Source organism: Cetorhinus maximus, chromosome 5 (assembly GCF_964194155.1).
Source record: "Cetorhinus maximus chromosome 5, sCetMax3.hap1.1, whole genome shotgun sequence".
NCBI lineage: Eukaryota > Metazoa > Chordata > Chondrichthyes > Lamniformes > Cetorhinidae > Cetorhinus > Cetorhinus maximus.
This window is the reverse complement of record NC_135883.1, coordinates 83,268,530-83,285,456: the sequence shown is the minus strand read 5'-3', so window position 1 is coordinate 83,285,456 and position 16,927 is coordinate 83,268,530. Positions and strand designations below refer to the sequence as shown.

Here is a 16,927-nt window from a genome sequence, read left to right as displayed (position 1 = left end):
CAACCTGTCTTGTCACTTTTAATGATTTATGCACATTACACTCAGGTCTCTCTGCTCCTGCACCCACTTTAGAACATTGCCCTTTATTTTATATTGTCTCTTCACGTTCTTTCTACCAAAATGAATCACTTCACACTTCTTTGTATTAAGTTCCAACTACCATTTGTCTGCTCATTCCATCAATTTGTCTGTGACTCTTTGAAGTTCTACATTATTGTTCCCACAGTTCACAATACTTCCAAGTTCTGTATTGTTCACAATTATTCAAATTATATCCTGTACACCAATGTCTAGGTCATTAATATATTACAGGAAGAGTAAAGGCCCCAACACCAACCTGTGGGGAATTCCACTACAGACATTTCTCCATTCTGAAAAACTCTTCACCACATTCCCTGTTTCCTGTCACTCAACCATTTGTATCCTTGTTGCTACTGTCCCTTTTATTCCATGAGCTCTAACTTTGCTCACAAGTCTGCTGTGGGGAACTTCATCAAATGACTTTTGGAAACCCATGTACACCACATCAACAGCATCACCCCCATCAAGCCTCTTCATTACATCAAAAAACTCAAGATAGTAAAACATGATTTGCCCTTAAAAAAAAGACAAAGCTCTGACCAGAACACAGCACTGCAAACCATTCCACAAAAAAGGCGCCATCCTTCCTCAAACCCTGGAGCAGTAGCTGGCTGCCTGGACGAGGGATTTCGAAAAGAGCCAGTGGGCGGACTGGCGTCAGGACGCTCCGTCGGACTGACGTGTAGAAGTTGCGCCTGTTTTGCTGCGAGGCCGCGGCGGGTGTTGAAGCTCTGAGCAGGGGGGACGGGGGGGGGGGAAGCTGTGTTTGTCTGTGTTCCTCGGTGGGTGTTTTTGGTCACGGTGGCGAGAGAGAGAGAGGCGCCTGCGTGTGGGTAAGTGGCGAACCTTCAGACGCTGACCCCGATCCCATTGTTTAGCTCATAAAGGAACAATCGGCCTCCCTCGGGCGCTATGGTGACAGCTGCGTTCGATACTGATTGTATCGGTGAAGGCCGCGTTCCGGTCGAACACCCGGAGAATGTTCCCATTGGAAGAGGCTCTGGTGTCAATGTGGAGTCGGCGCTGTGCGGCCGGCCGCCGGCGGCAGCAGCAGCGGCAGCGGCAGAGCCCTGGTTGCAGAGAGACAGCTCCCTGCCTTCATCCCTCTCAATTGTGTGACCCCCCCCCTTAACCTTTTCCACTCTCCTGTTATTGTCACATTCCAGCTGGACTGACCAGTTCATTTGGGCTTCGTCGCCGGAACCATTCTCTTGACGGATCATCTTCAATCAAAAATAATAAGCATGCGGAATTCCGGCTTTGTAAACTGCAAGGCCCCTTTAATGTGTTGTCAGTGTTTTGCGAATGTATTTTGTTGTACTCAGTAGGTTGATTTATGAAACATTAGATTTTTTTTTCGGGGCTTTGGTGGCGATGCGTAAACCTTCCTTGTTTTGGATTTGTACTTTTGTGTTTTTATTGTGGACAACTTCATAGGAATCCAATAACCGCCCCCCCCCCCCCCCCCCCCACCCCAGGCCTGTTTAAGGCCTGAGGGTTCAGTGAATTTGCTGGCTTTTAAAGCTCTTGCTCGGTAACTGTCTACCCACCACTATATTTAGTTCCCCATCGCTCGCACTTTGGGCCTTTCTCGAGTTTCGGTTTTATTGTTATTCACAGGCCTTGCCACAAAAACGTTCTCTTTTATGCCGTATTTTTTACATGCATTCAACAAATTCAATCCAGCAATAAACTTTGAATGAAGGATTTGGGGTGAATTTGAAATCTAGATCCTGTTTGCTTTCCCCTATCCATTGTAAATCTAGATTAGAAGCTGGAAAACAGTGGACAGCGATTAGAAATGGATTATGTTGAAAATGTAATCCTTTAAAACCAGAGTTATTAAGTAGAAACATGAAATGCTTTGAGATTAATTCAAACTCAAAATATTTGATTGAAATTGGCCACTCTTAATCCTTTTGTGGAACTAAATATAGCTTCTTTTCAAGTAAAACACTGAAACATAAACTCCTGCAATTTACGCCTGTTCCCACCTGCTCCTATCACTCCTAGTTAAGGAACTTCAGAGCCTGACATTAGAAGCCTAAGCTTTATGATTGGGTGTCTGTCATTCAGGTGAAACAAAAGCCCCTTTCTTTCCCATTGCAAGGTGTCCCCAGTGCAGCTGTACTTCTGGCCACAATGACGTTATGTGCAGGGAGTCCTACCAGGATCAAGATGGAAATTGGTAGTGGTAGGCCACGAAAGCCTGTCACTGTATATGAATATTGGGAACTGTTTTTTAAAAACTTTTAAAAAATATTTTTCCCTTGTACATGTTTGGAGAACCATAGTACAAGACCTCATTGGAGGAAGCACTTGCTTTGTCCCCCTGTGGGCCTTTGGATGCTGAATGTTATGGCCTAACAAGACAGTTTTTTTCCCCCCAGCATTGAACCAGGTGAAATGGTGGGAAACAGTGGTGAAAGCCATGTTTCCTTTGTGTTTTAATTTGCATATACCTGCCCATGCATGAGCTGTTGCACTTGAGGCCACCTGGCCAGCCCCCTGGAATATGGGAAAGGACTAAGCAGAAAGATAGCACGCACATCTCCAAGCATATATCTGTCCCATATCAGCTAGAGACCAGAGGACAGGATTGGAAAGTCTAAATTTGAGATTTTTTCATTTAAGTTATTTAGGACGGTGTTCTGTTTGCTTCCTTTGGGGGGATGAAAGGTACATATATATATATATCTTCATATTCCTCATACTGTTCTAACTGAGGACAGTTTCTTCCTTTTGAATTCATTTTCATAACCTCAGTTGGAACACTGATATGTTTGTTTTTAATTTTTGATATTGGAACTAAATTCTAAAATTTGCAAATTTTGAGTGGCAACCTATGGGATTACACATGGTAAATGGAGGACACAGTGTCTTTCTTATCATTCTTGGTCATCTTCCTCTTGTGTGTGTCTTGATCTTGCTTTCGTTCTGCTTTTACCCCTCTTTGGTCTTTTATGCTGGATACAAGGTATTGTTGGGAACAAGCTACTCAGGTATGTATTTCCCAGTGACGGATACAGGGATCAATGGGTGAAGGTAGCAATAGACTTGAATGGAGCAGCGGAGTGTCCAGAGGGAGAATGAGCAAGCTAGCTCTGAAGTTGTTCGGGGCTCCAAAATAAGAAAGGAAAAACTGTGAAGTTTTCCAAAGATTAAAATTCTTTAGTCTTTCAAAATTAATTTTTAAAAAATTATTGCTGGTAGCATATCTGGGAATGGACAGACTGCTATTGTGCTGGTTAGTATTGGGAGGTTTACAATGTAGTTCAGCACCTTGAGATGTTTCAGTATGTTAAAAATGCCATATATGTGCAAGTTTTGGTTGTTGCTGAGGCTAAGTTTAGAAAGCAATTCTCTAGCTAAAAGTATTTGTATGCATTACCCAGACATAACACAATTGGAGCACAGGAAACTGTACACTAGATGCAGGATTGTTAATTCAAGATGTAAATATATAGATTGTTAATTATTTCCTCCCTAATGGGAACTGCTTGATTCACTCATCTTGATGCAGGGTTGCCAGAATCAGGAATGCTCCTCACAGGGAGTTTTGTGTACTGGAGTGCCAATATTTTCTCTCCCTATATCTTTCCATTCTTCTTGCTGTTAGAAGTCATACTCGAAATGATCAAAGCAAAATAATTGATCTTTTTCCTTACTTTAATCCCTTGTGGAAGTTCTTTCAGAGGAGAATCATATTCGCTTGAGAATGGCACTTGAGAATATAGGAGCAGAAGGAAACTTTGTAACTAGGCCTACAAAAAAAATTTGGTTGACTATAATGTTGTATCTAATGGATTTGCATTTATTAATGAAAGTTCTCTTTGGTAATACAGTTTTATGAATTAGCAGTGAGATTTGTTTGCTAGCGTTGAAATGTTAGGGCTATTGTTTCTGAGGTACATATGGACTGTGTACGCTAATTTTTTTGTAAGATGTTAACACTAAATCCGCTCCCACATATTATACAAACTGTATGGTTCTTTCCTTTTAATTCTTGTACACTGCATTCAATGCCCTATGAACCACAGATCACTTCCATTATGATGAATCAAATCTGTCAGTATGTTACATGTCATTTATATGGTCCTGTTACATGAATTTGTAGCTTTGCTTAGGATTATTCAGTTTAGACATGATTTCTTTACCTGCCTTCTGAAAGAGGTGTCTGTTGATTCTGTGTTGGAGGCAATATACTAAATGCCTAAGTTTGACTTTGAAGCACAGGGGGTTTCGTTTCCATTTCTTTACAAATTTATAAGCCATTTCTCAGTCTTCATCAGGTTTAGAGTGGTTGTTCAAGCACTTTGGGCTTGTGATATGTCAATACATTAAACATTAAGTTGTTACTGTGAAAAGGGCCCTTAATTTCTCATCAAAATATCCTCCTCCCTGCCTCAGCCTCCACCACCAAGTGACTTATAACTTCCAGCTTAAGTCATTTTGCTCTCACTCCTGAGGCCACTGCCCTCCAAAACCCCTCTCTCCATAGATACTTTCCTACCAATATTCATAGCCACCCAGTCTCCCAACCTTGCCATCTCCTTTCACATCTTTTCAGTCACAGACAAGGTCATCTCTGATAGCTTCCTTGTATATTCCTCAACAGTCACATCCCCCTCCACAATCCCACTTGGTCTCTGTTTGCCTCTTATTGGGGGTGGGGGGAGTTGGTGGTGGTTGGGGAAGCCTCCTATCACTTTCAAAGATCCAACTGTTTAGCTAGCCTTTGACTTTCCATTTGCCATGATAGTGCTTCAGATAAGGATCTGCTGAATCACACCCCAGACCTCCACCTTTGCCCCATCACCAGCAAAACCCTTGATGTCTCTTTCCCTGGTACAGCTTCCATCTCCAGAGGAAAACTCCAGCCCCAGGAACCATCATGGAAGCTGACAACAGACTGTTCAGTCCATCATGTCTGGGACGGGTCTCCAGCAGACCGATCCAAAACCAATTCCAGAGCTCTGATATCTCCTTGCAGCTCCCTTTGTTTCTATTGTTTATCCATTGTTCCCCTAAAAGATGCAATGGTCTCTGCTACAACGGCTCTGTCTCAAATTATTTCACGCTCTAGCAATCACACTCTTGGTTACAGTTTTAAACTGATGAGCTATTATCATCAATTCCCCAACCAGAGGAAATAGTCACTCTGTCAAAACTTCTTTTATTTTTTTTCTTTGCAGGATTTAATGCTCCTCCTATCATGAGATATCTAAAACTGCACACCTTACTATAACTGCAACCTAACAAAGTGCTTTGTATAAACTTATAATTCTATACTCTGTAGGAATAAATTAGTCTTTTTCGGAGTGGTAGCTGTGACTAGTGGGCTGCCACAGGGATCAGTGCTTGGGCCCCAGCTGTTCATAATATATATCAATGATTTGGATGAGGGAACCAAATGTAATATTTCCGAGTTTGCTGATGACATGAAGCTTGGTGAGAACGTGAGTGATGAGGGTGTTAAGAAGCTTCAAGGCAATTTAGACAGGTTGAGTGAGTGGGCAAATACATGGCAGATGCAGTATAATGTGGATAAGTGTGAAGTTATCCACTTTGGTAGAAAAAACAGAATGGTTGAGTATTATTTAAATGATGATAGATTGGGAAATGTTGATGTCCAAAGGGACCAGGGTGTCCTTGTACACTAATCACTGAAAGCAAGCACGCAGGTGCAGCAAGCAGTTAAGAGGGCAAATGGTATGTTGGCCTTCAGTGCGAGAGGACTTGAGTACAGGAGCAAGGATGTCTTACTGCAGCTGTACAAGGCCTTGGTGAGACCACACCTGGAGCATTGTGTACAGTTTTGAGATATACTTGCCATAGAGGGAGTGCAGCAAAAGTTCACCAGACTGATTCCTGGGATGGCAGGATTGTCCTATGAGGAGAAATTGGGCCCACTAGGCCTATTTTCATTGGAGTTTAGAAGAATGAGAGGAGATCTCATTGAAACATAAAATTCTGACACGGATGGACAGACTGGGTACAGGGATGATATTTCCTCTGGCTGGGGAGTCTAGAACAAGGGGTCACAGTCTCAGGATACGTGGTAGACCATTTAGGACTGAGATGAGGAGAAACTTCTTCACTCAGAGTGGTGAACCTATGGAATTCTTTACCATAGAAGGCTGTAGAGGCCAAGTCACTAAATATATTTAAGAAGGAAATCTAGATTTCTGGACTCTAAAAGCATCAAGGGGTTTAGGAAGAGCACAGGAGCATGGCATTGAGATAGAGGATCAGCCATGAAGGAACCAAATGTAGTATTTCCAAGTTTGCTGACAACACAAAACTTGGTGGGAATGTGAGTGGTGAGAAGGGTGTTAAGAGGCTTCAAGGCAATTTAGACAGGTTGAGTAGGTGGACAAATACATGACAGATGCAGTACAATGTGGATAAGTGTGAAGTTATCCACTTTGGTAGAAAGTGGATGGTCATATTGAATGGTGGAGCAGGCTCGAAGGGCCAAATGACCTACTCCTATTTTTTATGTTGATAAATTCCAACATGCATTTGGCCTTCTTTATGACTTTCTGTATTTGTAGTTTCTGGGATTTTGTTTTATATATATATTCATTTAAAGGATGTCAGCGTCACTGGCAAGTCAGCATTTATTATCCATTCCTAGTTGCCGTTGAGAAAGTAATAGCCTCCTTAGTCATGCACATTGTTCAGCCTTTTCATTCATTCCTTGTTTCTTTCCCTAAAACATACTGCGTCACATTTATCCACATTAAATTAGTTATTGCCTGTCTTCCCACTTCACTGACTGTTTATTTTCCTAAAGTCTTTTTCATTGCTCCTCAATATTTGTCAAATTATCTTTTTTTTTCTGTCCTCAGCAAATTTTGGGAATGTAGCACCCGTGCTTTAGTCTAAGTACTCTATAAATACGGAGGACAAAACTAGACCCAGCATTCACTCCTGGAGCACACCAACTCTCAAATCATTTTTCAGTCTGAGCAACATCCGTTTACCCTTATTTTGTTTTTTATCTATCAGTCAACTTTCTATCCGTATAAACATTTCTACCTTTTACCCTATGCCTAAATTTTTACCCAACCTCTTGTGAGAAACTTCATCTGAAAATCCAGTTGCACTAATCTACCGCATTTCCCCCATATCCAAATATTAAGTCTTTGAAAAACTCAAACATGGCATGACTTTAAAAACTGCCTGCTAATCTTCAGTTATTACTGTTACTAATTTTATTGTACACTGATCTGTAATAATATTGCTGATACTTCAGTTATAAAAAGATTAATTGTTTACCCTATGGTCTGCCATCTTAGATATTTTGTGCAGGCGGTCAATTTCTGGCTTATAAGAAGCCTGGGGAAGCTGACGTATGGAGAACATGAATAAAGATTATTGAAAAGTGGCACCAACAGTGAGTATAGCTGTTCTTTACCCAGCAAATGCAAATAGAATGCTGAACTATATTGCTAAAACAGTACCTTACAAGGCAGAGAAAGTCTGCTCAAACTATATAGTGCTCTGAACAAACCACACCTTGAATACTGTGTTCAGTTCTGGTCACTGAGACACAAAGATTTTCAGATGCCTGAGCGAGTTTAGAGAGGAGCCACAAGGCTGATTCCTAGTATCAGGTGAATGTTATGAGTAAAGGCTAGAGAAACATTGGCTCTTCAGCTTTGAGAACAGTCAATTGGAAAATGATCTTTATAGATGTGTATAAGATACTGTAAAATTGCTTTAAACTAAATTGCAAGAGTAGAATGAGGAGATCCACACCCAGGCTAGTAAAAGGTAAATTTAGGGCTGATTTTGAAAGTTCTTCAGATTGATCAACACATTAGTTGGGTTTCCAGGTGTTTCTTTTTAAATAAGACCTTGACATTACTTATGGAACAATTGGAAGCTACAATGTTGGGGTAGGTTGATGGGGTTGGTGGGTGAGCAGGGAAGGGCGAGCAGGTCTGTGTGAAAGAGGAGAAATGTAGGATCTTCCTGGATGAATTAGATAAATTTAGGCAAGTCACCGTCCTCTTTTGTGTTTATCTTGTGATCTGCTATTCCCTTTTACAGGAAAATTTATAGCAAAGGAATTTGCTTTACTCCCAAGCTTACAGTTAATTTTACATTTTCACGTTAAATTGGTCACCAAAATTGCTTTAGTTACTATGCCAAAGATTTTGCACCTAAGATCTTTTCAAGGGCAATTAGAAATGGGCAACAAATGCTGGCCTCACCAGCGACACTTGTATCCCATGAAGGAATAATTTAAAAAATCAGTTGAGTGTCAACTATTGATCAGCATTCAATTTAACAGAGCTGATTTTATATAAAGTGGAAGCACTAGTGATTTTTTTTTTATTATGGGCTTCACATACAAGACTTGTTTTCACATTGTCCCTAAAAGAAGCACTATATCGAGGGAGAATTGTATCTTACAACTCAGGCCTTATAAAAAGTATTGAGATATCGGTATGTCTCTCATAGAGATACATTGGACTAGAATTCGGACCCAACACTAGCTTAAGAGTTATTTGTTGAATTAAGTCTTATTTGATGGTTACAGTGACCTGAAAGCATTCAGTTGCCTCCAGATGACAATGCCATATTACATTGTTCTACTGTTTATTTACCGACTTCAAACATCACCTTGCATTTATATACTGTATGTTAAATAACATCGAAAATTATACTAAGGTGCTTCACAGGTTGAAGAAAGGCCAGATGCTAAACCAAATAAGCCAAAAGCTCAGTCAAAGAGATGGATTTTAAATAGATTATGAAAGGTGGAGAAGGAAGTAGAGAAGTAGGAGGGTTTGGAGAGGAAATTCCAGAGAGTGGGACCTGAGCAGCAGAAGGCACAGATGGATGGCAAAGGTCAATGCATAAGAGGGAGTAAGTGAATGCATAAGAAAGTGGGAAGAAGGGATTGATAGTGGAGAGAGAGGGTTGGGGAGGGTGGGGCGGGGGGGCGGGGGGTAGTGTGGTTGTAGGGCTGGAGGTAGTTAGAGATTGGGAGAGGTTAGATTATGAAATGATTTAAACACATAGATGATGATTTGAAGGGGTCTTATTTATTTCAGTCTCTGATCTCTCTCAGCGATCTTGCTTGCTTATGGTCATCTGATGCAACTGTCAGGTTGTTGGGTTCAGCAAGATTTTCGGATGTTGGAAACCACTGATGATTAGTGAGGGCAGGGTGATAAGTGATTGAGGATGCAGTTAAAACTAGAACTATTATCCATACATAAGAGACAACACCCCAGCCAAATTGTAATTTTTCATGTAGGTACTTTATCCTTTGCCATTATGTTCTTGAGTTGACAATGCAGTCAATCCTCATGCAGCTAGCTGTTCCAGACATATAACAAAATAGTACTAAAACAAATATTTTTTGACAGTATATGTAGAAAAAAAGTCCTAAATGATGGAATATCTCATTTTCTTATTTAACTTGCCTCCTTTTTTCAAATTTAGAGGGTCCGTGGAAAAAGGAATTTGGGGAAGCTTGGCAACATTTTTGGCACCACTGATAACTGCAGGCACTTGCAGCAAGAATCAGTAACTGGATCCACAGTTCTGTTAGTATACTTTAATATTTTTGGATGAGGATTTCTATTGATATTAGTAATACAAATTCACATTTGCTTCAAGGTAATAAACATTCTATCCCTGGTTCCAGGGATGAGGAACTTAGTTACATAGAAAGATTGGAGAAGTTGGGACTGTTCTTGGAGAAAAGAAGGTTGAAAGGAGATTTGATTGAGGTATTTAAAATCATGACCAGTCTGGACAGTGTAGATGAGGAGAAACCCTTCTCATTGGTGGAAGGATTGAAAACCAGAGAGGATAGGTTTAAGATAATTGGTAAAAGAAGCAATGGTGACATGAGGAAAATCTTGTTCATGCATTGAGTGGTTAGGGTCTGGAATGCACTGCAGAGAGTATGGCAGACCTGTGTATATAAAATGTATTAATTTGTCCATAATTTGCCCAATCAATTTGTTGGGGTCTTCATTTAAAGTCATCACAAAATTTGCCTTGAATGCAGAAGTTATGGGAAAGACATTGAAATTGTTGTATTTCCCAAGAAACATTAGAATAAATATTTTTAGATGTTATTTTATAAACCTCTTATTCAATAAAATAAATTCTAGCCCCAGAATTTGTCATGGATGTCATTATAAGAATGCTTAATGCATTCATTTAAAATTCCACTTCTATTATTTTAGTGGTGGTATTAACTTACTTACTTTTAATCTGGTCAAAGTTCTGACTGAAACAGCAGAGAATAGTTTCTGCTGAACTGGCTCAAAATTTGCATCCTGGTATCCCAAGGCATAATTTTGGGATTACGATGTATGTTGCAAATGCAATGTAAAATAGGGTCTTTTGCATTTATTTTGGATATTTTCTTTTTAGAAGTAATTTTTTTATATATTTAATCAAAGCTACAGCAAGGCTATTAAATATCCTCTGAGCATTGCCTCACTCCTGGAAGTAAATCTCATGCACCTAGAACACACATAAGAAATTCTGCCGTGCAATGTGCATAGATCTCTGACCATTTAAGAAGATGGTTGGAAAATCATGTGCAGCATGTTGGAATTTTTAGTGTGCACTCTCACAGAGAACACTGTTAAGAAACTACTTTTCTGTCTGGTGAATTGACAGCTTGCCCGTTTCAATTTAGTATAACATTCTGTGAAGAAGCAAGATACTGCAAATATTTAGAAGTGTGCTCACTGACGGCTGCTGCATCATTTTTAAAGCAATCTTATGAAAAATATTTTTGTAAATCAATAATTGGGTCCAGACTTTGTGCTTTAATGTTGAGAAAAAGGTGCAGTATTGTATTTGAAACTCTGCCTCATCCCAAACAACTGAAACTCGAAACAAGTTGTGGCCTATGCCACTTCTTTGCTACCAAGAGAAATCGTGAGTTTCATAGTCCTCAATTAGAGACTCCTCTTAAAAGGCATGGAGTGGAATCCTCACGTTCACTAACATGCCCAAGAAGGAGACTGTTAAGTAGCTTTTTGGGTACACTTTCTATTTGTGTTCTGTTGATGCATAATTTACAGACCAATTTGTGCTTGCATTGGAAGTGAAATGCACAATAGGATCATCATCATGAAGTCAGGAACCATTTGAAAATGATCTGAAGTTTGAAAGATATGTGGGACTAGTATACCACAAAAGCAAATGTATTATAGCTCATTTTACAGCTAAGAGATGGAAACAAGGTACAATGTCGTCTTCATTAGGCTTTGGTACGAAGTGTTCCAAATACGATGGGCTTGAGATTGCTATTGGCATTATTAGCGAGCAGATGCTTAACAAAGTGTTCATGTGACATTTCTTTGCCTAGAATTGTAACTGACATTACACTGTTTAAAATAACACTTCCACTAAAATCCCAAACTGCTATCACAATGAGTTATGCATTCACCATTGATGTTATCTGCAGTCATTTCTACTTTGTATGTTACATATTGCATTGAGCATTAACATGTAATATATGGTGGGGACTTTGCCGATGCTTCATTGAGCAAAATAAACCGCTAGTTCTGAATGAATTTCTGACATTGAACATTATACCTTAAGGCATGATGTGATACCATTGTCTCGACTTAAGCCTTCATGTTCAGTGTGCATCCTGGCAAACCATGACATTGTAAAGATAATTCATAATCCTCTATAATAGAGAAATATTGAATTAGAAGCAGCAATGCAAATTCAGGAATATAGAGGATTAACAATGTGTCATTTTCAAATCTATTGGTTTGAATTGTTTAATTGTAATTAACAGAGACCCTCCATCAGTTCTCTAAATGCACCCTATGAATGTTGATCTCAACCTGTAGTAAAGTCAGCTGTGTACATACAAGAACCTACATGTTTTGCCTATAATGTTGAAGGTATAGGGTATTCTAAAGTAATTTGTGTTTTCTCATGGCTCAGATATCATCCAAATCACAGAACTATTTTTGGCAAGTAAGATTTGAGAAATTTTAGGAACTGAGAGAAGATCATTAGGCCCACAAGTTGTCCCTTTTTAACCAATCACTCCCATCTACCTGAATTTTCAGTATACCCTAAAATCACTTTTCTCTCTCCAGAACTCATTTATATTCTACATTTAATTGGCCTTCCATAAAATAGATATATTTTTCATAGTAACATCTCAACCTGCCTTTCCCTTTGTACTTCTACCGTCCTAATTTTGAACTTGTATCCTTCTATTTGAAGCCACCTTCATAGTGAGCATTTTCTCTTTCAGCTGCACGTTCCCTTTGAACCTTTTACGTTTCAAATCACCTCAAATGTGTTTTTTTTACCCCAAAGAATATCATTGTACCTTCACAGCCACCATTCATTATAACCATTTTAGAAGGAAAAAACAGGCAAAATGTCTGGAGTTCTATATACTTTTTATGATTTTGTTACACATAACTGACGAAGTAAGTTTTTTCCCTTTGTTTATTTCATACTGACATTGAGTTGCTGATACAAAATATGTGTTCTGCTTCTTAGAATGGCTGGCTGTGGGGATGTCGATCATGCATCAAACATGATTCCAGGAGGAAGGAAGTTAAATGACTCCTGCTCAAACACAGCACCTACTCTGACTGTACCAGAATGTGCTATCTGTCTTCAAACTTGTGTTCATCCTGTTAAATTGCCATGCAAACATATCTTCTGTTTCCTGTGTGTGAAAGGAGCATCTTGGCAAAGCAGGCGTTGTGCACTTTGTCGTCAGGAAATTCCTGAAGAGTTTCTGGACAAGCCAGCTTTGCTGTCCCCTGAAGAGCTCAAAGCAGCAAGCCGTGGAAATGGGGAGTATGCTTGGTACTATGAAGGCACAAATGGCTGGTGGCAATACGATGAACGCACAAGTACAGAACTAGAAGATGCTCATTTGAAGGGCAAAAAAACAATTGAAATGCTCATAGCTGGGTACTTGTATGTTGCGGACCTGGAGAACATGATTCAGTTCAGACGTAATGAGCATGGCCGCCGCAGAAAGATGAAACGAGATATTGCTGATATTCCCAAGAAGGGAGTGGCGGGTCTTCGGTTAGACTGCGATTCCAGTGGATTGACTACAGAAAGAGAGAATTCTGCAGATGGAGCAGATAGTGTCGCTGGTGCTGGATCTGCATCTGTATCAATACAGTCTTCTGTTTCCATAATGAGACCCACAGTTAGACCAGCAACTTCCTTGGTTGACCAGCCAGTTAGTCCACTAACTCCTTCACCAGATGCAAATATATTGCTTGTGAACTCCCTTGCTCAGTTGCAGCTAAGTGGCCAAAACTTGACCAGGAGTCATAGAGGAGAAGGAGAAGAGCAATATGTAGCCTCTATAAGTAGAGTTTCAGCTGCGCAGAGTGCAGCCAGAATGTCTTATGATAACACTGAGTCTGCCACAAGCTCCGATACTGAGGATGAGAACACCAGTCAGCTTCATGAGTCTGGAACCACCACTAACAGCAGGCAAATACTTGTTTCTCTGAACAATGAGATACCAGGAGATGAACCATCTCCAGAAGAAGGGCCTAGCAGCATGATCAGAGCCAGGGAGCAGCAACCTGATGGACAATGCACTGTAACAGAGGTCTAGACCTTACAGTCATCACTTCTAAAAAGAACAAATTTTAACACTTACGAGATTAAGGGCAACTGAGGAACATAGAAGTTCTCAGCCAGAATTGCACTCAATTAAAACTAGAACTAACTTTTAATTGCTTTACTTCATTTTGGCACCACTGCCTTTTTTTTGTCTATTTGGCAATCTGTAAGTTTCTTTAATGTAGGAATTGCACGATATTTATTGTGGTAACATTAAATTTATTTTCAGTGCTTTAAAATGTTTTAGTGTTGAATTTCAAAACGACTCACCCTTTGTGCATGTGTTATAAAATGTGAATTCTGAACTCATTACAAGCACCAATCGTGCTTCTCATTCTTCTTGGTAATGTATAGATGCCTCTTGTAAATTTTTTTTAAAAATTACTTTCATGTAGAGTTAACTGGTTCTATCAGGCAAGTGTTTGAATAGACCTTTCTCTTTGTATAGTCAAACTAAGAATCATTGTTTTCCTTTTTTCCTAATTTTTAAAATTAATTTAGTGAGAAAGTGCTGCAATACCCTGTCGTATCATTGTAATTGAGGCTGGTAATAGCTGTACCACATTACCTACATGGTTGACATTCAGTGAAGTGTTAGACTGGTAGAAACAATTAGTTGCGTTCTAATTTACATTATCCTGACTATAGTAATGGTCAAAATAAAGCTTAAAATTTTGTTAACCACTGTCTTCACACTAATTTTCTGCATTACAAACCAATTTAATACAAAAAGCAGCTCTTGACAGTGAGATTAGCAACTGTAAATAACATATGTTTAACAGACTGATGTAATTTGGCAAGGTGCCAGCTTTTCTATCGCTAAAATTGATCTTTGCTCTAAATTTGTTTGTAAATTGTGACCACTTGTAGACTCTCAACATGTTTTTGTCATGAACTTTTTAACTGATTAAATAGTCACTGCTTTTGTTAAAAGTATACTAAACTTAAATCCTTGTTCAGCCCAAATATTTTTTTTAAATGGTGTTTTCTCCATTCTGGAGTCCAACATAAATAGGCAACTTCATACATCTGAGGACTGGATTTGGCTCTTAATTTAATATCTATCAAAGTTGCATGATCCTGTATTTATTTTTGTCAAATCATCAGTACTCATCAATAAATAACAGGCTTTTTAAAAGCAGCAACGTTCCTGACTTGCCAGCATTGCAGTTCCTACCTGCATATTGGAATTGCAGTTGGCACATTCTAACCCATTCTGAGCAAACCAGAAGTGGTGTAAACTCTAACTTTGTACTTCTCAATTTTGGACTGTATTAGAAATTGGCACAAAACCCCTTCTAAACACTTGTATAAAATAACTGAGCATACCAACTTTGAAAATTGTCTTTGCACCAATTTCAATGCCAAATCAATACACGCACGCTTTAAATCAGATAACGTGTTGACAGTTTGACAGAAAAACGTAGAAAGCAGGAATCGGCATAGATTGGAATGATTTTTTTAAAGAAGCAATTGTTAATGCTGGCAATACCAATTTATTTTCCGCTGACCAATGGTCCTTCACATTTCTCTTGTGAGTTATGAGTCAAGGTGCTGATGACTACTTGATGTAGCTGATCATTTTTTAATTGCACTGAGTGACGCTAGAATAATTTCCAAACTAATGTTATTTTAAATATTCATTATACTGCAGTAGTATTTGTCGAACTAATCCTTAGACTCTTAGAATTCTGGTTCTGTTCGATGTATTTAAAAAAAAACAATTTACCCAATATTGGCATAACTGACTCAAATCATGGGAATTCAATTTGCACTGAAAATTCCATGAACTTTTCTTAAAACATCACACTAGAAGTCAGTCCAGCCACAAAACTGGCCAAACCATCAAGGTGAATGAAGTACCATTGGGAGTTTTCTACTAACTATGCTTGTTGGCAGAGGAGGCTCTAAATTAAGCTGGATCTTTTGAGTACAAGGACACTTGTAGGTATTTTCTGAAGAGTTATGAAATTTATTTGATTCATTAAGGAACTGACTCCAATATCCCACTCTAACTGGAGATCAGTTTACTTTGTCATTTTTAGTCATTTAAAATTAGGTTTCTCAGATGGTGAATTAACACTGATTTAAAATACTTTCCCATTTTCAGATATAAACTTTACCAAGTTGATGTGCTTAAATGATCAATATTTTTTTAAATAATTTTTAAATACTTTTTTAATTGCCCAATTGTGCTAGTTTATGGTGAATTTTATGTTCAGTAATATGCAATTAAGTTTGGGCAGAAACTTTGGGCAATGTGGGAGTAAGAGAAAATCTTGAGGGAAATATTTAAACTCACAATGCCAGATTTGCTGATTCTACAAAAGTGGAGATGTTTTTCAAAACTTAAAGTCTTTGTCACAACTTTATTTTAAACTTGATAGTGATGAAAATTTTCTCCTCCCTCTCCCCACCATTTCAGAATGATGGCCACTAAAATGCTGTGTTTCAGAATTGAAAGTCAGTTTCCTCATTATGAAAAAGCAAAATACAGGAAATCTGAAATGTAAAAAAAAAATGCTCAATACTCCACAGGTCAGACAGCATCTGTGCAGTGAGAGAGAGTTAATATTTACATCTAAAAAATTAACTTGCTGTCTCTCCACAGATGCTGCCAGACCTAAGTATTTCCAGTGTTTTCTATTTTTCTTCAGATGTAAATTTGATGTTTTAATGCAGTACTTCATTCTCAATGTGGGTATTGCCAGCAGTTTATTTCTCATCCTTAATTTCTCATGATAGTGGTCACCTTGAGCCACTGCGGTCTGTGATGGTGCTCTGCTGCCCTGTCCTTCAAGGTAATGGTGCCATCATTTGCTGCTCTGCATCTGATCGTGAGAACACAGAGCAGTCACAGTACGTCAATGGTAAAGGCAATACCCCAAATTTGGATTTTTTTTTTATTTTGTTCATGACTCCGATAGGTTTTATGGCCTCTCCCTATAGTTTTTCTACGGTGGTCAGTGAGTAGACAAGTGTGAAAAGGGACTGGGGGGTCAAAAAAACCCAGCAATGCCCACATTCTTTTGACATTCCAATTCATGCACAGCCCTCACCAATTGCCAATAACTAACTGCACAGCAAGGTTAAAAACAAATGGGAGAGGCTATAAAAGGTCACTTTAATTAAACTGAGGACGACTTAAAGCAATCAAATAAGCTTCATATAACTATGGCTGCTCATAGCACTGGAGGTAGTTAATTCCGCCCCCCCCGCAACT

At 39.0% G+C, this 16,927-nt stretch overlaps 1 protein-coding gene across 5 annotated transcripts; it reads left to right on the top strand.

Annotated features, from left to right (window-relative positions):
* Nucleotides 1-729: 729 nt before the first annotated feature.
* Nucleotides 730-14,385, top strand: rnf146 (ring finger protein 146). 5 transcript variants are annotated; one of them, XM_078542139.1, is made up of 4 exons: nt 730-914; nt 7,386-7,483; nt 9,547-9,650; nt 12,607-14,385. In XM_078542139.1, the coding sequence occupies exon 4, from the start codon at nt 12,608-12,610 to the stop codon at nt 13,694-13,696; it is 1,089 nt and encodes a 362-aa protein (XP_078398265.1). In that variant the 5' UTR covers nt 730-914; nt 7,386-7,483; nt 9,547-9,650; nt 12,607; the 3' UTR covers nt 13,697-14,385. The 5 variants fall into 5 exon arrangements, with proteins under 5 accessions (XP_078398265.1, XP_078398266.1, XP_078398270.1 ...); XM_078542141.1 differs by lacking the exon at nt 730-914 and adding an exon at nt 1,146-1,405; XM_078542140.1 differs by lacking the exon at nt 9,547-9,650 and having other exon boundaries at nt 777-914.
* The last annotated feature ends 2,542 nt before the right edge of the window (nt 14,386-16,927 follow it).